Consider the following 23,864-nt stretch of genomic DNA (forward strand, 5'->3'; position numbering starts at 1 on the left):
TGTTTACAGCGCAGACATTAGAGTGGCACTAACCTACTCGTCTGGAAACTATGACGTGAGTTTACTCGAATTAGATCATGTTTCTTTAAACCCCCACGTTATGAAAGTGAGGTTATAAACTTGATGTTTGACTAGAAACAAGGAAGCAAAGGGAACAGCAGTTATTCCTTTTTTTGAACATATCCTCCATGATGTGATCAAGCCAACAGGACCCGACTAGATGTTTGCCCAACACTCGGTAGGAGTATTATTCTTTAGACGTGTCCAGTGAGTGGAATGATTCTGTACGCATTTGTTAGCGTTTCAATTATGAATAGTGCCAAAATAACCATCCCCAAACATTTCGTACCTTTCTCCCAGGGTACCAGAGCAATGGTATGGTACTGTACGGGTGGAGATAGACCCATGACAGTCGGCCGATTGGGAGTCAGAAAAGCGTCGCCCTCGTAGGTTTATCATTTGATAGCACTTCAAAAAGCAGAAAATCACATGCTGGGATATTAAATAATCAGTGTCTACATAGTCTGGGATAACACCAATAAAGCATCCATTGTTTAATTTGCAATAAATATTATATGAATCTGGTTAAATTATTTTAAAAAATGTAGCAAAAGCAATGATCTCACACGGTGAGATGGTACAGTGATTAGTTACAGTACATCAAAGATCAAGTTGATGATGATGCCACTCAAAAAGAAAGTGTAGTATGCAGCTCGTCTACTGTATGTAACACTTCACATATGTGTACAAATGCAAACATGTTTTTCTTCACAAGCACCAGAGCTCACTTTGCAAAGGACGGAGCAGAAATAGCTCATCAGTGTGGCAGCCGATGGTCTTTGAGACCCGAGTGCTGTGCTGCATGCAATCAGTTCATGTAAGTTTAATGCATGTATGTATGTATGTTTTTATTGATTTATTTACGTTCTCTCCCTGAGTTACATGAGAAAATCAAAGGGCTACACCCCTCTCTGAAGCTACAACTAGCAACCACTTAGCTCTGTAAAAAAAACAAAAAGCAAAAACAACTTTTGTTTCCCCCATTTCATCTTTTAAACAAATAGACTCTGACATTATCAGAGACTAAGTAAGATATGCAGATTTTATGGGCTTTTGGCAGAGCATCGCACTCCTCATTGCTGAGCACTTGAAAGCATCAAGTGGAATGTGCATTTCTTAAAATGTCACAAACTATTTTTTTTTTGCTAGTTGTTTTCCACTGAAATGAATATGTCACAATGAAAATCAGAACGACTGTATATACCAAAGTATGTGAACGGAGTGGAATTGTGACCATAGTGCATAGAAAATTATATAACAATATGTCAGAAAGAGGATGAAGATGATGAGAGAGCAAATGATCATATACGGAATAAAACAACAGAATAAACAAAAACAAACATACTGTGAAAAAACGATTCACACCATGACCTTACCAGTGTTAATTTTGTTACTACGTAAACTACTGTATGAGGAAAAAGTTTCTTTTTATCGACGAAAACAAGACTTTATGTAAATGAAAATAAAGTTGATGTGAAAAAAGCTATGATGAAATCTACTGACACTTTCGTCAACCAATAAAAACAAGGCCAAAATGTTACGGTGGGGCAAACTGGGGAGAGAACCAATCAGAAGAGAAGAATATTAAGAAGTGATCCGATCAGACTAATCTCTTTGGGAGGTACGGGGGTTAGGTGGATCAGTCTAGATGTCAACACAGAGGAGGACGCGCGAGGAATGACGGCGCCAGGAGTGACAACATATGGTGGAATTTCCCGCATGATTGTCCAGAAGAAAAAAACTCTTTGTAAACCATGTGGAGAAAAACTCAAAGGAAACAAAGCCTGGAGACACATTTTGAGGCGAGTCGTCCAGAAATCCATGCAAACACTATTTTATCAGCGCAGCTGTTCAAACTGAAACAAACCACCAACGCTGATAATTATGGATCCATTTTCTACCGCTTTATCCTCCACATGAGGTGGAGCTGTGGCAATCTTAGCTGACATAGGGTGATAGGCGGGGTCACACCCTGGACAGAATGCTATACCATCACGGGGACACAGACAAACAACCACTCACCCTCACCTACATTTTAGTTAATTTAGAGTGTCCAATTTACCTAATCTCACACACACACACACTGGGTAGTACACTACTGTAGATTTAGTGGACTAAAACTAAAACATCTCCGATGACTAAATTATGACTTTTTATCATAAGACTATCACTAAAACTAAATCAAAATTTGCTGGACCTTACCATCAACAACCATTCCCCTCACTGTGCACCACACCTGTGCCAAATTACACACACACACACACTTCAGAAAACTAGTGCGACTACCTCACAGCTCCACCCACAGTTCTTTGGTAAGCATCAGACAAACAAAGAAAGAAAGAAAAACCCACACAAACAAACAGCTGTATCCTCAGCATTGATTCTCATCATGGCAAACAGAGACACTGGCTCCTCACACACACACACACACACACCATTGGACAAACATCGATCTGCCACAGCGTTAAAACTGCTAAATGGTTTTATTGTGGCATGTCCACAACTCTATGGACAACACGATAGACTACGGGTGGAGTTTGTCTTGCAAAATAAATATTGCATGTAGTGTTCTGATACCCAACAATGTAACAGACCACGGGGGAGGAAACAGTCAGTACATTTCCTTGCACAGTTAATTTGAGCAACAGTTGCAGCTCTGCTAGGCTGTTTAATATTGGACTACTGTCCTTGTCCCAGTATACAAGCACAAGCAGGAAATCAATTTATTAAATGAAGTGTGTCTGCTCCTGTGACACTAGGCGGTGATGTTCACCCTTTCAGCCTGTTGGAATTGGGTGTTTTCAGGTTGGTTTCGCTGGCAGATAATTGGTAGCATGATGAGTACCAGTCCATGTCTTTCTACCATAAACTTGGAAAAAATATTTTTCTTTAACCTGGCGTGTGGTCTCATTGTCAGTCCAGAAATGCACTGGTCTAGATTTTGTTTTCTTCTATTATTTCCAGGTCAAAGCCGGGGGTTGGGACTGTGGCGCACGCACAGAGCTTTAACGTATACATGCAAGAGTAATTCCTCTGCCAATTGCATTATCTGGGTGTGACTTTGAGAAAATGTAGTTAGACTAACACAATAAATGTCTTCTTCAAACATCAAGTAAAGGTACGGAGTGTTGCTTAATGCATCTATTTTTGCTGCCGAACAGACTAATAGATGAATGGAATTCAAAATGCAGACTGTGTGTATTGAGGGTTTATGCATATTAGGTATTGAATCTATATAGAATAGGCTTTGTATTGTTGTCTGAGTGGTGATATGACCTAGATGCTTTTTGCTTCATGTGTCTCTACATCTCCAACTCCTCCTCTATTTCCCCCTGACTCTTCCCTCTGTGGTCAGGTTTCTCTCCATCTCTCTCTCTCTCTATATCTATCTCTGTGGGAAGAGGGGGATGAAGGCAGAGTGTGGCTGTTAATACATAATGTACGCTCCATCTGAAAGTGCGCCTGTACTACAGGCTGCATCATCACTGCATCCTCTCGCTTGCCTTGGTAAAAAAAAAAAAGGGTAGGGTCTGCTGGAGCTCCATCACTAGCTTCTACCTCTACGTGATCCCACTCTGTCTTCTCAGTATGTCGCTATCTTTCCTTCCCTTCCTACCTTTCCCTTGAGAGGTGGGTCATAGAAGGAATTCTACATTCGAGGGGGATAATTAAATGGCACCACCTCACCCCTCTTTGCAACAGAAACCACTTAATCTCCCAGTAAGGTTCATGTAATTCAGGAAAAGGTCTAATGATTCTTGGACTTTTGGTGAATTTTAAAGGCGCACATGATTAATATGACCATTACCCCAAAGACTGTTTCAGTCAACAATTATTTTTCTCTTCAACACTTGGCTGTGTCAAGCTCCCAGGAGAAGTGTTTTCGCCTGAATGAGAATATTGCTTTGTTTAGTTGGGGAAATGTTCAATTTTAGCTTCTCACTTTTTAAGATGAGAGGTATTTTAACACATGCAGAAGGTGCGCAGTCTGCGGTGAACCAAAAGACACTCATTTAAGAGGTGGGATGAGGCGGAGGAGTACACAGCCATGAGTGTGATGAGGAAAATGTACCTGTCAACAGAACTCCAGCACTGCAGCGCAGCTAAGACGACATATTATTCAGTTTCCGGATTTCCGACCTCATCAGAGTTATCTGTGCTCGTCCTGTTAGGATTTCATGTTATATTCCCAGTCATGTTTTTGCACCAAATACATATTCAATTATACCTCTTTTACTACACAATAGAATAAATAACACAGGTAAACAAGCTAGTAAAGGTATTTTGACTCCTGTTCCACTGCCAATGGAGGAGTTTACATTTCTGTTCTTTGGAATGCACCATAAACAACAACCACCATGGCGCGGAGGAATCAGAGTATCATGGAGACCAGTGGTGACGTGATGGTGGTCCCACATTATATCTCACACTTAAGTTCCTCTTTCAAACTGAACGAGCGAGCCAAGGACTGAATAATTCAGATGACACCTTGTAACAGTGCACAGTAAAAGGTGCAGAGTTTACTAGACTGCCAAAGTAAAGGAGCGGAGGATGAAATTAGCACATTCACCCGGGTGTCACGCTTACATAACTACCAATCGGAGCGAGAGTCGACACGAAGCTGTGACTGACTGGTGTGACCCAGAAGTGAATGTCGAATGTGTTCATTCTAACTGCAGACAAATGCCAGATATCATCACAGATGTTTCTGTATTTCTTATTTTATAGTTTTACAATAATAAAGCCACATACAGTATTGCTGTTAGCACTTCATCTTCTGATAATACGTATAAAAGGCTCGTCTGGTTTCCTCTCGACACGCAGCGTGACATTTTATTTGAGATATTTGATGTTGCACTCGAAGCTGCCCTAACTTTTGGAAATCATAACTTGAACTTTGCACCAGACAAATTCAGATACCTACTCTCCAGCAGCATAATAGTGGCTGTTACCAGCAGAATTTACTTTAAAAGCTTTGGACTAAAGATAAATAGTGCTGAACCAGAAAGAGGTGAAAGGCATATTCAGTAATGGAGTACGGGAAAGGTTACAAATTGTGGTTTCTGTGACAAGGCAATGGACAGTGGCCACTGAAAGGCTCCATATAGTGAAAAGTGAAGTACGGAGTAAATCACACTGCCAACCATCACACTAAACCTCTTTGTGCTGCTCAAGAAAAAGCCATTTTTTTATTGGTTTGAACTCTTGGGTCGTTAAAGTGGCTCTTTGTAAGATTGTGTTATAAAGAAAAGCCAAACCGACCAACAAACAAATACAAGCCTATCAAGGGTGACTATGAAAAACATAAAAAGCCCTCCATCTGCTCCCACATTGTCTACCTCGTAAATGCAACACACACACAACTGGCAACTGCGTCTGACAGTCTAAATAATGTAAATGTCAGTGTCTCTGCTGCAGCTCCAACTGCAGCCACGTGAGATTCAAACGGTTTCACTTTTTTTTGTAAAACAAAAAACAATCATTTGGATGATTGTTGTTACATCTTTCTTTTAAAAGAGACACTAACCCATTATCCACCCAATAATAAGTCACAGATATATTCTGCTGTGGTGACAAATAAAGACATTCATGCATAAAAAGAACAAAAAGCTCCATCATTCTCTTTAGCTCATGGCTTTCCAGTATGAAAATAAGCACCTTTGCTATGACTGTGGCATGAGTGCATCAAGGCTTTCGCTGTGTACCAGTGTCACTGCAGCTCCCGTGCTCTCTGTACTGGTGTCTATAAAACTGGGAAAGAACTGCTGCTGCTGCTGCTGCTGCTGCTGCAGTGGTGGCATTTTCAGATCCATCAACAGTAAGAGGCTGGAAATGAGCTACAGCAGAGTAACCTTGGAGTACATCTAAACTCAGCTGCACAGTTAAAGCCACGATGCTGGCCACATTGTGTCATAGCCCAGCCAGAGCTGCACTCACTCTGGCAGTCCTACCTTGAACTGAAACGCATGTCATGAATAATTCATCATTTTCCATAGGCTACTGTAATGTCTGCTCTCCCAGGGAAAAAAAAAGAGGCAGCTTATTGGCAGGCGAGGGATGAGTCCCCATTCACTATTTCTGTTTAAATTACAGACAAAGCTGTTGATAAACCAGAGCTGCGGTTTGATTAAAAAGCTGTTGTGGATAAAAAAAAAGTGTGCTCAGTACTTTCAGACTGAAGACTTGTGGATTCAGTGGTGCTCAGTTTGCCAACCACCTCACAGTAAATGGAAAAGCAATCAATAAATCATGCACTTGATGCATATCTGGGCAAATATGACACTCACACACACACACACCAGAGACAATCTTTGGAAACATTATTAGCCGATGCAAGCGGGTGGTAGAACGCACTTTACGCACCAACAAAAACAGTGTTGGTGTGTTGGCTGAGAATGTGACGCGAGACTGACAGAGCGACTACAGAGAGAGAGAGAGAGAGAGAGAGAGCTACCCGTTAGATTCAACAGATGAGAGAGGTGACATGCATGTACACAGGTTTTGCTTTTCTTGTTATTACCGCTGATTGAAAGTCAACAGTTTGTTTGACGCTGGATCCACACTGTTCATGTCCCCATGCGATGTCAGTCCAGCGGACAAGGCGACGACACACCGGAGTCCTGTCTCTCCTCCCGCTGTCTGATCCTCCTCCCGCTAACAGCGCAGGCACATCACTGCGGCGCAAACTCTGACAAACAGCTGATCTCCAAAAAAACAAAACAAAACAAGAACCCCACACCGCTGCGTGTTCTGTTCTCTGCCGCTGACGCGAGGACTCTGTGCGCAACTGGTCACTGCATGGTGGTGAAGCGCAACGTCTCTCTGCCAGATGAGCTGTGTGTGTTTACTGTGTGGTCCCTCTCTCTCTCTCTCTCTCCCTCTCTCTGTCTGTCTGTCTCTCTCTCTCGCTCTCTCCCCCTTCCCCCTTCCCCCCAACCTCACACACACACACACACACCACACGTCACGTCACATTTTTTTGCTCCAGGCTCTGCAGAGCAAAAGGCAAAGCATTCAGAGCGGCTCATCCTTGATGTTTGTGTTTATTTCCACTTTAAGTTGCTCTTACATCACCGTCAGTTTAACAGTGTCCTGGAGCGCAAAGTGATGTCAGGATGCAGCAGCAGCAGGTTCACATCTCATCGAGTGAGCTCAAAACATAAAAAAAAAATTAAATTAAATACAACGGAAGCCCAAACATGCGTTTTCCATTTTTGTGATTCTTAATGTGAACAGAAAATACAGAAAATGTAGTTAGTGATGGCACAATAATATGTGATAAAAAGCACTTGCAGTCAGTGACTTGTGATTATTTTGATATTTGTGAATGGAGATAAACACACCGTGTATTTGGAAAATCCTTTCTACCTCGCTAACATACAGTCCCTGTGATTTATCTTTTAATGTGCCACAATGGGGAGCCTACTATGACCATCAACTGCTTTATCCCCCACATGGGGGTTGAATGGGGTGCTGGTGCTGACATAGGGAGATGTGGGCATGGTACACCTGCTCCCTTTGCCTAATTACCCAAATCTGCATTTTGGACTGTGGGAGAAACAGGAGATCCCGGAGAAAACCCACACACACATGGGGAGAACATGCAAACTCCATGCAGTGAAGCCCTTGTTCCAACCAGGTCTCAAACCTGGGTTTCCTGGTCAACTCGCTGTCATTAGTTATTGTGGGGTTCTGTTCATTACCCAATTGCTGTTCAGTCATAAATATCAAACATGTTTGATTCTATGATTTGACACCAGGAAGACTCTGATGCGTCCGTCTGTTAATCTGATAATCTGTTCAAATCAGCCTAAAATCAGAAGAAACCCACGATTTGTGGCCAATTATCCTCTAGACTTCAGTAAATAAGAAGAGTGGAGTTGCAAAATAGTTATTTTTTCCTGTATGTAAATATTAACAGCCACATAATGAATAAAGGACTTAACCCATTGCACCTGCAAGTATAAATATTAATAATTGCAAAATACTTTTGGTCAGACAAAGTATTTCATCTTGTGTTGCCAATGTTCTAACATTTCTCTTCAAGGAAAAAGGTACATTTGCTCTTCTTTGGCCTCTTTGGCCCTCACAGATCAATCACTCTTATGTGCTCTCTGGGGTCTACCCATAATTCCACTCAACAGCAGGTGCAGGCAGTGATGAGGTCATTGATTCATGCAACCTCCGTCTTCCTCGTCTATATATTATGTCCTTAAAACGCACTTTTCTGTACCTTCTAATGATTACGTCGCATCGAACACTGGACATCACAGAGAACTGACACTGGTATTTAATACACGCCACACGCTTCAGATCGCTGTTTCAGATCCCACAGATCAAAACAACAACACACAGAAATTAATAAAAAATAAGTTATAAAAAAAAAAAACGACACACAAACATACTAATTCATTTTGAAAAAGGTAGGACTAAAGTGTAGTCACAAAAGTAAAAATAGAACAAATGTCATCATCATCAACAATTATTAACAATATCGGACAACTGATGTTTTACATCCTTAATTATAAACACATGTAATGCTTCTTTATTTGTGGTGACTCAGTTAAAAATCTCCCATAAACCATCAAAAAGAATCAAGGGGAGAAAACGATGATACATGTGTCGTTTTTTTTTGGTTTTTTTTTAACAGCTGGTGTGAAGTTCACAGGATCCAAAAACAGAACAGAAGGATCAGATCAGATTTTTGGAAGTTAAAAAATAAAGTCACTCTCAATCTTACATGTAGTAAATGATGTTCTTTCTCATGGCTGGGAAAAAAAATCCCTTCCCAAAGAAAAGAAAGTTTAAGTGATTAGTGGATAAAAACTATAGTCATATGCATCACAGTCTGTTTCAGTCTCACAGTGGGAGTTTTCCAAAATAACTTTCCATCTTTTTATTAGTTGGAAAGTGTTTCCTTGCTGAGGAGTGAGTGCTCCAGGAATAGCTTAGAAAAGAACAATTTGGTCCGAAGAAAAACTACTCACTTGTCTAACTTGGACTGCTTAGGTTCAGAAAGAGAATGTTGAGCTTAAAAACAAATAAATACGTTTAAAAGGGAGAACATATTAAAAGGGTTTGACATTTTGACCGTTTCAAAAGGATTGGCATGTGAATATTGATGTAAGATTGAAGATCTAAATCTGTCCTTCATGGTCCATGGAGAAAGAATTAGTGATATCTAAATAAGAGAATGCAGTAAATGGAGGACTGCTCTGCGAGTCACTGTTGCCTTTCCCAAGCGGCTCAGGGAACTACTGTGGCCTTCACACACCAGAAAGTATGTCAACTTCCTTTCAAAATCTCTATTCAATCTCCCTGCCATGTCCTCTTTTGTCTTTGTTGGTTTATGCACTGGCTGTGTTTGTGTTGTACACTCACTCATTCATCATCTACCACTATACCCTCTACATGGGGGTCGCTGGCGCCAAGCTCAGCTGACATAGGGCGAAAAGCGGATTACACCCTGCACAGGTCGCCAGTGCATCACAGAGATGAACAACCATTCAGTCTCACACTCACACCTACAGTCAATTTACAGTGTCCAATTTACCTAATCCACAAATCTGCATGTTTTTGAACTGTGGGAGGAAACTGGAGAACCCGGTGAAAACCCATGCACACATAGGGAGAACATGCAAACTCCATGCAGAAAGGACTGTATTATATACTCCTACTTCAAAGGACTCTTTTTAGGAATAGGACAAGTCTTGCCTATTTTTTGTCCATGGGCAATTTACATTTCATGGCAAAAGAGACCGTGCAAACAGGGTTCAAATTATAATCTGATCTTTGAGGCTGGTCTCTAATAACTGATGTCAAACTGAGACAAAGAAATACATAACAAAAACACATAAAACACTTAAAAACCACACTTAAAAACAAAAAGCAGCACACATTATATCGCGTAGATTGCAGTGAAAGTGCAGTCAATGTCACTGTCACTCACGGGTGATATTGTAGTTTTGTTGTAAAACATGTTTCTGTCCTTAATCTGTCACAAACAATAGTCTTTACATTGAAAATTGCATCGTTTGTGATTAAAGTGATGGTTTGTGGTTATATTTTAACGGCCCACCCCCACAGATGTACAATTTTACTACCTTCACGGGAGCCCAACAGCTTTTTATGGGAGCTCAACTCCCATTGGCTCCCACGTAATTCGCCAAAGATTCCACATCTATAACTGTCACATGTGTCACAAACACAACTGTTCCTATTTCAAAGTTAAAGCACTTCAGAGTTTCAGTTCCCTGAATTCTACTCATTCAAGCTTTATTGTGGAATGTTTGCACATGTGCAGCTTCATATCCAGAGAGTCCTGAGTATAGATGAGTATTTATTTATGAGCATGTAAATGCATATTTTACAATGGCAAACTCTTGCAGCAGCTTTGTTCATTGTACAAATAACCGTGGTGTGCTCTCTTGGGCAGATCAGTGACACAGCTGTCTCTGTATCCAGTGAGGGCCTGGCCTTACATAGTGGACCATCCAAGGTCTTAAATACAAAGTAATGCTACAGGTTGAGAAAAGCAATGAAACACACCCCCAAAAAAGAAATTGCCTACTTGTCATGTGCATGTGTAAACAGTAATATTGAACATGTGTGTAGTAAACAAAGTGCTAAAATTCTTTTTCTTAATCATCTGCTCAGACCCAAAGAAGAGTGGGTGAAATATGAGCTTAGGTAAATCTGATACCTGCACAATAGTCCAGCCACGGCCGATGTCTGTAGTTTAGCCCACAGACACACACACACACACACACACACACACGAAAGAGTGCAGGAATGCTCGGCTCAGGCTACATGACACTCAGCTGTTCATCAATTTTTAATCAGTAGAAACCCCCCTCTGTGGCACGCCACACCACAGGAAAACACCTAGAGCTCTTGACACACATGTCATTCTCTAATCTTCTACTCTCCTAATGTGGCTCCCTTTAAAAATAGCTGATGTTGAAATGCAGCAATAATCTGTAACCGCCTGAAGGGAGAAACAGTTTCTTTTCTTTTTTTTCCTATCTTTTTTTTTAAGAGACCACTGAAAATAAAGCCTGGCTTTTCTCACGTCAGGATCAAGTTACAAACAACCAGCCTGAGACACCTGAACACCCCCACCACAAATTAGAGCCCCGAGGGTGATCTCACACACACACACACACACTCACTTGTAATATAAACACCTTCCCGTTGCCACATTGTGACAAGCATCAAGTTGCCCTTTGTATAAGGGCTTCTATTTTTGTTTCATTTTCATAGAGTGTCTTGCATAGTCAGTCTGTAACAAGGGAACTTAAAGTGACACACTGTAGGATTTTAATCTTCAAATAATATCTCTGAGATTATTTTGATGGCACAGCAGGGTGAATGTCACCTTTGTCCGTTCAGGTCTGACTCTGCATCACCTGCATTGACACTATGCGACTTTTGGTTTTGGGTCAGTGCCACTAAAAATGAGTGTTTGAGTTTGCTGTGCGTCGGGTCATGTTAATGAAGTCATCTCGTCAAATCAAGTGATTCAAACAATGTGCATACAATGAGCAATAGGTTATATAAGCCGGGTTGAGAATGCAAGTTATTTAAACTAAAGGCCCTGGTATACACCAAAGTTTTGGGCATCACATGACGCGGACCCTGGTATACTCACGCGGCAGGGTCCTATAGTGTCTCACTTACAAGTCTGGACACGTTCCTACCAAAGAAGAATAGAATGATGCGACAGCTCCCTCGGACACGTCTGGTTCGAACGGCTCACAGCCGAGAGGGCAGGGGACTCGAGGTGTCAGTCGGGTCGAGGCTCGGATGACTATCGTTGGCGACTACTTTTTTTTGTTGTCAATGTTTATTCTGCTTGGTGAACGGGGCTTAATACTCCACCACGTCCACGCGCACCCAACGTACTCTATCCACGCAGTTCCAAAATATGGGCTGCACACACGTCAACAGTTGAGGACACAATTCACGTCATGCGCACCGTGCATAAAAGTATACTAGGGCCTTAAGGCACTGTCTTTTGTCGTTTTGTCATGGTTATTTTTCTAATATCTTGAAAAATAAAACAATGTAATCATATTTGTATGAAATGCTATAACATTACCTACTGTAAAAGTCCTGCTCCACAGTATCGCTGGCTTGTCAACAAATACACGTTACCCCCCTGTGGGGGGGAGGAACTGAGAGCAAATCCTACATTATGTTCCTCAAAGATCCATCTGTTAATGAGGCCTCGGAGCTAGTATCAACCCGAATGCGTAACAAAACTATTATTGGAGAAAGAACAAGTGTATTGTGACAACAGTCTGCTCCAGGTGATGAATATAATCCCCTGATTGTGGGATGAAAAACAGCCTCTGCTTCCATGAATACACAAGAACAGTTTAGTCTGTTTTCTGATGTCTTCAGTGAAATATGCACTGCTCTACAACAAGACAATGCTGCAGGAGGTTTGGGATTGTGAGTGAGGGAAGGAAGGAAGGAGGGAGGAGACATATTTTAATGTGACCATGGATTTGAAAACAAATTTAACAGATGCACGTGCTTCATACCAGAGAGATAACCCACGGGAATCTCTCCGTCTTGTAAAATGCTTCCCTGATATCGACACGTATTTGATTGCATTTACTGCCCGACTCTTTTCTTTTCTCTTTTTTTTTATAGTTCTTTGTAGTGTATCTCATTGTTAACTATGCCGGAGTCGCAATTTTATACTGAAGGGACTTCAGCTGCCTGGTAAAACAGCAGTGATTGATTAAAGTCTCCCATCAGGGGCCAGATTCTCCTCCAGCTGTAAACAGAGCCGAGAGGAGGCACGCGAGTCTAGTTCTCCCTCACATAACTTGATTCACATGATGCTATAAGGTTATTATGGAATTATTGATCAATAATTAATCACATGTTGAATGATACCAGCTGTCAGTCACACCAGCGTCCACTCCTATGAGTGACAAAACTGATGTCATGTGATATTGAAGAATAACGGACACTGTTAACTCTTTGGGAAAAATATCTACTCACGTTGTAAATAAAGAAGTAGAAACTCATTTTCCCATAGACTTGCATAGAGTTTCCCATAGAGTCGACCCCTAGTGGCCAGTCAGTATATACTTACTTCCTGATTGACTACAGAGAAAAATTTAGTACTCCAGAAAAATCACACACACTGAAAGTGTTTAGGGTTGTCAAAGTTAACGCGTTAATCGTGATTAATACAGCTGAGATTAACGCATTAAAATGAATTAATGCAGTTAATGCAAATCATGAAAGCCAGGAATTATAACCACGACAGAGTCACTTGTCTGAGAGACTGAGACGGAGAGAGGTGAGAGATTGTTGGACGGAAGGTTTCATTTTAAGAAGCTGAGCGACGGAACCTGGGTGTCACGGCATGTTTTATTGACAATGACTGGATGTTGTGATCCTTTGCCTTGACTGTCAAAAAAACAGATGCACGACTAATTGCTCAGACCTGCGCAGAGGAATTCCTCGACATCGCAGACGAGTGGAAAGTGGCAAACTAATCACTCGAGGCACTGATAGTGCCCGTAATATGCTGGCAGCTGCCTGGAGACTTCTCTTTGTCTCTTTGAAATCACACAGTTCTATGTGTAGTTCTGTGTTTGAAAAGTAAGATACAATTACACAATGGTAAAATACACACTGTCTGATTACTCATTAATTTAGTGATAAGAAGAAAAGCAATCAATCTAGATGAACAAATTTCCAAATGTGAGATTAATTAGTTCATTTTTTTTTTTTTAAATCTATTGATAGTCCTAGTTTAAACACACTCAAAGGTGATTTACTATTATACTATTATTGTGCGTTGGACCTGCTTCATCATTAGCTAGGAAGTGGAATAAAAACTATATTCCTGTGTGCGTGGGACCTGACACAGGTGGACTATCCCAGGCCCTGTGCTCCCCAGACAAATGCAACTTCAAAGTTCAGGGTATAGATGTGGGTGTAAGCATTATAGTGTGTGGGATTACAATCCATGTGCCCATGCCAGTATTACATATATATATATGCATAAGCATGCGCAGGGTTATCATCAAGAAGTGAAGCCCGTGAAACTGCATGATGGGGATCAGAAGCTCTCAGGTCAATAGTGTGCTAATCCCACGGCGGCTCCATCGCTTTCTCTCTGGTCAGCTGCTGCTCCGGCCCTTTAGTCTCACCGAGTAAGCCATGTCAGACCATGGCAACTTTCCCACGCGTAGGATAAACAAGGCCTCTGTTACTGTGTGTGTGTGTGTGTGTGTCAAAGCGTACAGTGCGATTAGCTGTGCAGCTCCTGGCACTGGATCACACTACAAGTCAATTCTATAAATAGAGATGTATGAAAATGAGCAAAAACACGTTACAGAAAAAAACAAAACAAAGCTACAAACAGTGTCATTTAAAAATACACTAGATTCACCTACACGTGTCAACAGAGTTTGGGTTTTCATCCGTCACACTCATCTAAGTGCAGCATGCAAATGAAAAGATTTGCACATGACATCACTTTTTTTTGATTAGGTTTTGTCCGTGGATAATCTACGCCGTGTGGGAGGAAGCAGAGAAGATACATGGGTTCATTTGATTACAGATAAGTTCAACCATTGTTTATTCTCTCGCACTAAAGTATTCAACCAGTAGAAGCACATTTCAATCTTTCCATGACAATATACTGTATTTTCTCTCTAGAATATGTTGCTGATTAGTGACTAGTAACATTAATAAGGTGAATAGAAGAGCACATTAAGTTAGATTTATACTGTGTATTTATTAATCAGTGGTGGGAAATAACAAAGTACATTTGTGAGGGAGATTTTATGTTTTATTTTTAATTTATTTCATATTTTATGCTACAATGCAATGTACTTTCACTCCACTACACTTCATTTGTAGTTACTACTTACTTTTATGATCAAGAATTTAACAACAAAACAGGCTTATAACTTATATATTTATACTAGCTTCAGATGTGAGATGTCTGGGTGACTTGATTTCCTGTTTAACCTTCCAAACCCAACGTTTGTATGCAATGTTAATGTCTGAATTAAAAGTAAGACTCCTCTGGGTTTTTTATGTACACTGCACTATGGCTTAACTTATAGGATTTTGAATGGAGTTAGAAAATGTACATATAAAACTAAACCTAACATGTACAAATATGTTATTATTTAAGTGATAAGTCTAAAATGACAATAAGTTAAAGCTTCTCAACAAATGTGAGGTGTTGAAACAAGCATGCTAAAATATTTCATTTTTAATTTAGACAAAGACACGTATCTGCAAATTTAAGACCAGTAGTAAAAGTATTGGCTGTGGCCATTTACATTCCTGCATGGGTGCTTTTACTTAAGGAGTTAAGGATTACAGCGCAGATTACACACACACACACACACACATAATTACTACTGGCCTAAGCCTAACCCTACCTTAATCTTAACTCTTAACCTAACGCTGACTTCATCTTAACATGCCTTCACCATAAAATGCATTCATTTACATTATGCCGACAGATTTAGGTCCCCACAACATAAGGAATACCAGACGCGCACACACACACAAACAATTTGGATGCAGACCTCGTTCCCCCCTTGTCTCTTGTACGCCCCTAAATGCCAGCAGGTCACCATGTGACCTCTGTGAAATGCCACCGTGACAGGCCGCAGTAGTTTATGACGACGCTTTCATTAAATGTGATCAGGTGCATTAAGCTTTTGTCTGCAGCGATCAGAGTGAACCTGGTCATCACTCTGGCCTTTGCCTGGCGGCGACCTGGACGTGCTTTTGCTCAGTGTTTCTGGGGGAATGCACTTTATATGTCCTGAAGACTGCTGAATGTGTTTGTCGATGAAGGTTTTGTTTTTGTCAACAATGACACAAATACAGTGAGTTAATTGTCTGTGTCTGAATGAAAACCTTCAGCTCAGTCCAGCTGCTATGGACTGAGTTATTCATACTATATGTAGTATGAAGTATGAATAACCGATGCAGCATAACCATGTCATCACTACATTTTAACGGCTTCAATTAAATGCAATAAAAAGCTCAAACAAACAGATGGATAAAGATCCATCGTCTTGCCTTCAATGTCTTTTCTCATGTCAAATAATCAATGTGTTCACCCACGGTTCACATCACCAGATGGTCACATCAGTGTTTACACAGTGAGAGTCTGCCCTCTTGTGGTTAGATATTCTATCACAATTGAATAAGAAATAAAAAATAAAGAAATAAATAAAATAAAAAAGAGAACCCTGGGAAGCAGGTAGACGTCTTCATGAAGCAAAGATTACAATTTCATCGTCTCAGAAAATAAAAAGTATGTGCATATAAATAAATTACAATCAAACTTTCATTTTGCTGTCACACTGTCACACTGTCCTGACAACTTGAAGCTGTAACTTTAAGTTACTTTTAAACATAAATGAATGTCAGCCACATTCACTGTGATAAAGTTACAAAGTAGAATGAAGTCAAAAATTAAAACACTGACAAGAGCCTCAACTGTTTCACGAACTATGGAATTAAATGGCTTTTCAAAAGAATAAAAGGCACCACTGTGCCACAATCTCATAGTTTGGGTAAGAGGGTGTTCATTTTAAAGGGCTGTTTGTCATCATTATTCACACTTTCATGGCACGAGACGCTGCTTTCTGAAAGAGCAATCCCACACTGAGACACACAAATATATTTTTTTTATATTTTTATATTTGTCTCAGGATAACAGAGGAAGGAAAGCGAAATGGTCCTTTGTGTGTGTGTGCTATACATCTGTATTATGTGCACTATTTGCATATAAAAGTAAATGAAGACAATCTTCTTTCTGAACGGTATAATTCCTCTACTACGACAGCCGTGCGTCTACAGTTGCTGAAACCACATCTTACCAACCTCAACTAAAATGATTCCAGTAGATGTTTCCACAGGTACTTTCAATCCGCACTGCCATCTCTCGAACTCTTTCATGATTGGTTTCTGTTTCGCTCGCTCTCAAACCAAAGCGAGACTTTTTGTCAAACGCCCTTGAAACCACAGGGTAAAAATGTACAACAGTTACCCGGCACAGGCTCCGCTCTCACTTCCTCTCTAAAGGATCTCTCTCTAAAGGTTACGACGAGGCCAGCGGGCTGGTGTGAGGCAACTCGCAGTGTACAGTACGCACAGACTCCTTTTGAGCGTTCTTATTCTGCTCTATGTTCCTCTGGCATGTCAACACACATTCACTTGGCCAATATGGGTCTCCTTGCATGTGGCTTGTGGCCATGCTCAAGATGGCCACATCTCGGCCAATACCCAGTTAAGTACACTGGCTCTGATCCAGCCAACTATAATGGGGAATATTTTTCCAGCCTCCAAGTTTTCCCAAAGCAGAGCGCAGTGTATTTTAATATGTAGGTATGCGTCCTAAAGCCGTAAATGGAAGCAGATGTTCCCGCCAAAGAGGAAGAGTTTGCATAGGGCTGTAATCAAGTGAAGGGTTTTTTTTTCTTCTCGTTATTTGAGTCTATTTTTCTGTCTAAATGAGTCTGGTGCACTGCATTGTGCACATGGCTGAACTGTGTCGCGTTGTGCTGAGCTATGCAGCCACATATGGGAGCGATTACAGTCCAGTGTTTATCAGACCTCACTGAGGGACCGACTGTACGGCTGAGCAGAGCAGAACCAGCCTTGTGCACAGCCATTTCAATTTCCCCAGCTACAACCTTCTATGGAAGTCAGACAAGTGAGACAGCGTTGCACGCACAACAAACGTCCTGGATGTGGCGACTTTCTTGAGATGAAGCCATTTGATTAAATCAATAACAGTCAATTCATGGTTTGTTCAAGGAGTGTCGAGTTTACAAGTCTCTCTCTCTGGGTTAAAAGTAATGTAAACTTGGGCTGAGCATGAGATTTTGGCTCAGTTCAGCTTGAAAGTATTGGTGTGAGGCTACATTAGCCCATAAACGAGCATTAACACACATAGAGAACTGCATCTGTTGCAAATCATATTGCATTATGGGTAATTTAATGTCATATTTGCAATTCACCATTGTTTTCTTTTCAAATGAGTCTACCAGAGGAGTTTTAGATGACCCTTTAAAATGCCTTGTTTGTCTCTCCAACTGCCCAAGATATAAAAAAAACGATCAAAATAGTGATTTTACCAACTATTTATCTGTCAGTTGACTCGGAATTGCAATGTAACAACACATCTGTGTTTAATGTGTGTGTGTGTGCACATGTGTGCATGTGTTGTATGAGTGAGAGAGAGAAAGAAGAGAAGAGTGAGCGCTAAACAACATTCCCAGTAAGCAAAGCAGTCAAGTGCCTCGAGTCAGCAAAAATGTCGGTCATTTCAGCTCCCAGCTGGGTGCTTTATGACAGACTGTAACACAGAGGGAGACCCAGGCAGCTCAAGTCTTTCACAACTACTTTCACCCAGTCTGTTGAGGAGCACATAAACATGGTCCCATACATGCACAGTCTGATCTAAGAGCACGCAAACGAAACATGTCTGACACTGAAAACATATGTTCTGCATTCACACACTGCTTTGAAGTGCCCTGTAAAAGCTTCACCAGCAAACCACATAAGGACAAACCCTAATACATATTTCCTTCTCCTTTTTTTTCTTTTTAAAGACACACAGTCTCAAAAACTCTCAAACCCATCTGCTTACAGTGCACGCGTGAACAGAGCGTGGTGCACTTCAGCTACATCTGGAACCAGTCTCGTGCCAATCCAGCAAAGGCAGCAAGCAGCAGCAAAGGCCCTGGCAACTGTAGTCACAAAACACTGGCGGTTTGGCAAAAGGCAAGGTTAATGAAGACACTGATAGCGTTTCAAAGCAAATGCACTCAAACAACCCCTGAAGTGAGAAGTTCAGGGAGTGGGCAGAAACAGAGGCCCGAGCGAGTGAAAGAGCACATCACTCTCTGACTGTGCCTGAGGTTTGCACGACGAAGTCGTCATTGTCTCTTCTTTTGTGAAGTGGCTGAATGGAGGCATGCGTGGACAGTTAACAGCAGGGAGCGGCTGGATGACAAACCGAGTAGATTGATTAGCGCACATTTCAAAACCCATTAATCCAACGCCGTCAAAGCCTCTCGTTCCATCCTACATTGTAAACAGACTCCTTATCTTAACATATTTGTTCATCCCGTGCTCCAAAGTCGAACCATAGTAACATGCTCTAATCACACATGGACCTGCTTTAGCTCAGTGATAAATGGGCTTTTCTTCCCTCACGGTGATGCTCTCTGCCAGTGCATGCCTTTCCTTAAATGAACTACAAATGTTCTGTTATGGATTGATGAGCGAGCCTGGAAGATTCCACACAATGAGGTTAGTTTCCACCGCAGCAGAATCTGCTGATGCTGTGTTCATAGAAAGCAAACTGCCTTTGATAGCGGCTCCATCAGAAAACATCCTCCTCCTCCTCCTCCTGAGGTCAGGGTTTGTATGTTTGCCGGTTTGTCTGTCTGTCTCTATGGCTCTGCGTCTTGCAGCTGCAGACTCATGGTCAGAGTTGAGACGGTGCTTTCGAGGCTCCTTCAAGTGTCACAGCACTAATCTAATCTGTCTAATCTCATTCGCACAAAACTAGTCGGTGTTGACTGGGAATGCTTTGAAACAGTCCCGTGCCAAAAAGTCAGTGACAGGAAAAGTTGACAAAGACTCATGACCTGATTGTTATTGAAAACAGTTGGAGGGAAAAAAAAACCACTACACTTTAATAAGTTGGGATTTGTTGTTCTTGTAAGACGTACAGACTTCCCTCGCTCAAGCTCAAGACTCCTTGTCCAGAAGTACCGTGCTTACTTATGCCATGGCATATTTAAACTCAGATGTTGAGGTTGAGGTTTTCAGTGCTTGTAGAAGCCTCAGGCAAAGACAGGGAGCAGGTTACATACATATACATAAGTTACAGCATGTGGAAAAAAAGGCATTTAGTCACCTGAAACCACCACAGCAGAGGAAAACGACTAAACGACTGGTCCCAGTGGTCATTTCAATTTTTCCTCTATAGCCCCTGTTGTCACTCAGCATATCTGCCAACTGGTGGCCTGCTGCTGACTTTGTGAGATAAGGCTTAGTGAAACCGTGTCCAAAACAGACTCGGAGAAATAATAATGTGATATGACGTGTGTCACAGCAGATTAATTCCGGGGCCACAGCAGATTTAATGACAGGTTGTCAAGCTTCCCTTTTTTTTCTTTATATACAAATATTTCAATATTTGATACACAGTTCTAGGTGTAACAAATATAACCATCTATTATCTATACTGCTTATTATTTGTTGGTCACGGAGGGACTGGAGTGAATTGTGTCAATAAATAGATTAGGTTACTGCTGGAAAAAAAAGATAATTAAATTTAGAGGCAACAGAAAACTTTCTGGTCCCTAGTGGTTCATTTGTGGTCACTGGCACAGAGACGCAGCAGTAGCAATACACCAGTAAGGACACAGGTACTTTTCCTCAGCGACAGCATTGTGTTGTGTAATAGTAGGAAGTGCTGCATTAAAAACACCTGAACACTTTTAAATGAAATTGCTCCGTGCGTTGTCTATTGTCTACAGAAACCTCATCGCTCATAGATGTCACAAAAATGAATGATGAAAAACAAATGTGGATGATGTCACTTTTCCATGACCATTACACTGTTAAGGTTGTCTATTCCAGTGTTAAATTAACATTTATTACTTTAGCCTCTGATTAGTTTGTCTTACATGAGAGTCAGCTGAATATCAAACACTAAATTTGAGGTTTGGTCAGACAAAACAAGACATTTAAAGATAGAAAAGTCACCTCCAATGAGCATTTATCATTGTTTTCTGTCATTTTGTAAACAAAGCAGTGATCCAGATGGTAATCGTCAGGTTAACGGATAATAAAAATTGACGTGTAAGACGTCTCTCACAAGAGTAAAAAGAGGACAGATCAATACCTACATGAAACTCCCTCATGACATACGTCCAGAGGCAAACATGTGGGAACATGTGTTTCTGCACGTGTGATTATTTACGTGAAAGCTGGATTCTTACACACTGTGGACATTCCAAGCCGTTTCACATGCGTTTAACCTGGAAAGCTGCAGCACAACGACTTACACGCAGACACTCCCCAGCAGCAGTAGCAGTAGCAGCAGCGGCCCCTTTACTTGAGTGTGTTTCATATCTCCTCAGTACAGTGGAGAATCTATTTTCCCATGCAGTAGCACTCCAGGCTCGGCTCTGATTGATTGTCTGTTACACTGCTAGTGTCTCAGAGACGGTCTGCCAGGAAGTCTTACAGTGTGACTGAGCCCAGAGCAAACAGAGAGGCAGCAACCCTTGCACTCCACACGGGAAAGCAAAATCAAGCTAATTAGAAGAGATGTGTAATTTAAACTTGGCACACGGACGACCAAATCTCACCCCCACATGCATCATACACCCTAATTAGAGTAAATGCTCTTATTTGGAAAGGGAGACCTGGCAGTGTAGATGGAGAGATCTCAAACTCTCTCTCTCTCTCTCTTTTACGTACTCTAATTGTTTTTCCATGAAAACATTTGATAGTTTTGTGCTCTCAAATGAGAAAAGCATGATTACATTTGTCTGGTTTGAATAAAGTACATTGAGTAATTGCAGATTTGGGTCTATAGGACAGATATAACATGACATTTGTATATGACACAATGATGAGGTGTTTTCCAGTCACACTCAGGGTCACATGTCTGAAGTGTCCCAGTTTGGATGAGTATCATGGATTACCATCACCCAATACAAATCCTTTATTTTGACCCAAACTTTCCATTGATTCTTATGTTTTTTTATGGTAACTTTTAAGTTCATTGAATGCATTCAAGACAACACTCGGACTGAATTCCTTTCACCGCATGTCCTTTATAAACGACGCCCTTGTCAAGCCTTGAGGACGCTGAGTGACTGAGTGAACTGGTGTGACATCAGAGTTAAACCAAATATTTAAAAGGAACAAACCACAGTGCACAAACTTCTGATGGATGAGAGTGGGAGTGGACCACACAGAGAACTGCATCATACCCACACACAGTCACAGTGGGCACAGGAAGATGTCTATCACAGAAACCTTAGCGGGGTATCACACACAAAAAAGCAATTGCACCATGTGGAGAGGTGCAATTGGAGAGGTGATCTGAGCTGCACATTTTATGCGAACCTGCCAACAGGAAAGACCCCCGTGTCTTCATATGTCATATGTCTGGGGCCCCAGGGTGCAGGTGCATTTATGTGAACTCACAGGTGCGTGTACCTCACACAGCAGTAGGTGATCTGATCCTTCAAACCGTTGCCTCTGAGCTATTTTTAGGCCGGGGGGGAATTACAACGAGCATATTCTCAGCCCTCTGTGGCCCAAGATTGGACAACACTGAGGCGCTGAGGTTGCAGGACTGCCCAGTCAACACCTAGTCTCGGCTATAGAGTGGTGATTGACGGTGTCCCGCCACTGAGCAGCACTGTCAATATTGCAGAGTCAGGTGCAGACGACATGTATCCGTGCGTAATGCATCACACAAACACACACACACACACAGTCCGACATAGGATATGTGAACGCATTAATGTTAATCCACTGATGTGGGAATCACACACGGTTATGGATGCGTAATATATATATATATATATATATTAGGTATCCTTTCTCCAAATTAGTGCACACGAGATAAATGACCAAACCACAAGGTGAAACATACCCACGCTAAAGCCAGTGTTTGGCACCATATGAAGTGCCACTTCAATGCAAGACAGTGTAGCGTTTATGGGATAGTCCAGCCATTTTTCATCACCCTTATTGTCCCAGACAAAGATCATAAAGAGAAGGACATACCTGGTGATCTCAAAGCTGCAGCCTTTCCGAAGAAGCAAGGCTCTCTTCCGCATGATGCCTTTGTCCCTGCCGAGGTACACATTTTTATCTGAATTCATGGGTGCTGGACGAGCAGATAGACTGAAGCGAACAGCAGAGCTTCCTTTCCAATGTTTCAAAAAAGTCTACAAAAAAAAAACACAGCGAGCAGAGGGCTGTGAGAGGCGGAAGAAAAGAAGAGGCAGTGTAGCTGAAAAAGAAGAGGAAGAAAAAAATCCTTTTACGCACAGCTCACCTCAGCGGGGAAAGACGGAGGGAAAGTGGTCTTGCAGACTTTCTTCGTCCCCTCAATTCAGTTCGAAACAATAGCTTTCAGTGGTGCATGCTGTCGGGATTTAGTGGTTTCTCCATGGAGCAGCGGCAGCAGCAGCAGCGGCAGCAGGAGGAGGAAGAAACGGGACTGCAGCAGCTGAGCTCAGGAGTCTCTGCCGCCCCACTGATCCTGCTCTGATCCTCAACTGTACTGGAGCCCACAGCTCTACGAGTGTGCTTCAGCCCGACACTGAGAGAGAGAGAGACAGAGAGACAGACAGAGAGAGAGAGAGACAGAGAGAGCAAGAGAGAGAGACAGAGAGAGCGAGAGAGAGGAGACTTGTTACAAGCAATTAGGGATGCACGATATTGGACTTTTTGCCGATAGGCCGATATATCTAAGCTTTCTATGCCCAAGGACAGAGGTCATTTAGTCGCTTCTGTAGTGAAATCTAAGTAACATTCTTCATACTAATGTCGCAGCAGATGTGGATATAAATGATCTTTATTGTGCAAAATAAATAAGCATAAAACATAATAGCTGTAGGGGGCGCTACCATAGAAGTCAAGGAGGTGTCTTGCATCCCAACCAACCAAAGATACTCAGTTTTTTCCAAAAAACAGGAAATATTCCCAAAACAAAGAAACTCTCAAACAATGAATGACTTATCAAAATA

The 23,864-nt window shown here is 41.6% G+C and overlaps 1 protein-coding gene across 14 annotated transcripts in view; it reads right to left on the reverse strand.

The window, feature by feature from the left end:
- The window catches only part of garnl3 (GTPase activating Rap/RanGAP domain like 3), a 69,920-nt gene extending 46,483 nt beyond the window's left edge, over positions 1–23,437 (reverse strand). For 10 of the 14 annotated variants that reach the window (XM_044011946.1, XM_044011940.1, XM_044011938.1 and 7 more), the window contains exon 1: positions 22,897–23,437. In XM_044011946.1, coding sequence (XP_043867881.1) covers positions 22,897–22,994 — 98 coding nt within the window. In that variant the 5' untranslated portion in view covers positions 22,995–23,437. Of the gene's footprint in view, positions 1–6,580; positions 6,921–22,896 lie in introns of those variants that run through there. The other 4 variants (XM_044011936.1, XM_044011932.1, XM_044011934.1 and 1 more) reach the window with 3 other exon arrangements.
- Positions 23,438–23,864: the final 427 nt, after the last annotated feature.

Source organism: Solea senegalensis, linkage group LG21 (genome assembly GCF_019176455.1).
Source record: "Solea senegalensis isolate Sse05_10M linkage group LG21, IFAPA_SoseM_1, whole genome shotgun sequence".
Classification (NCBI taxonomy): Eukaryota; Metazoa; Chordata; class Actinopteri; order Pleuronectiformes; family Soleidae; genus Solea; species Solea senegalensis.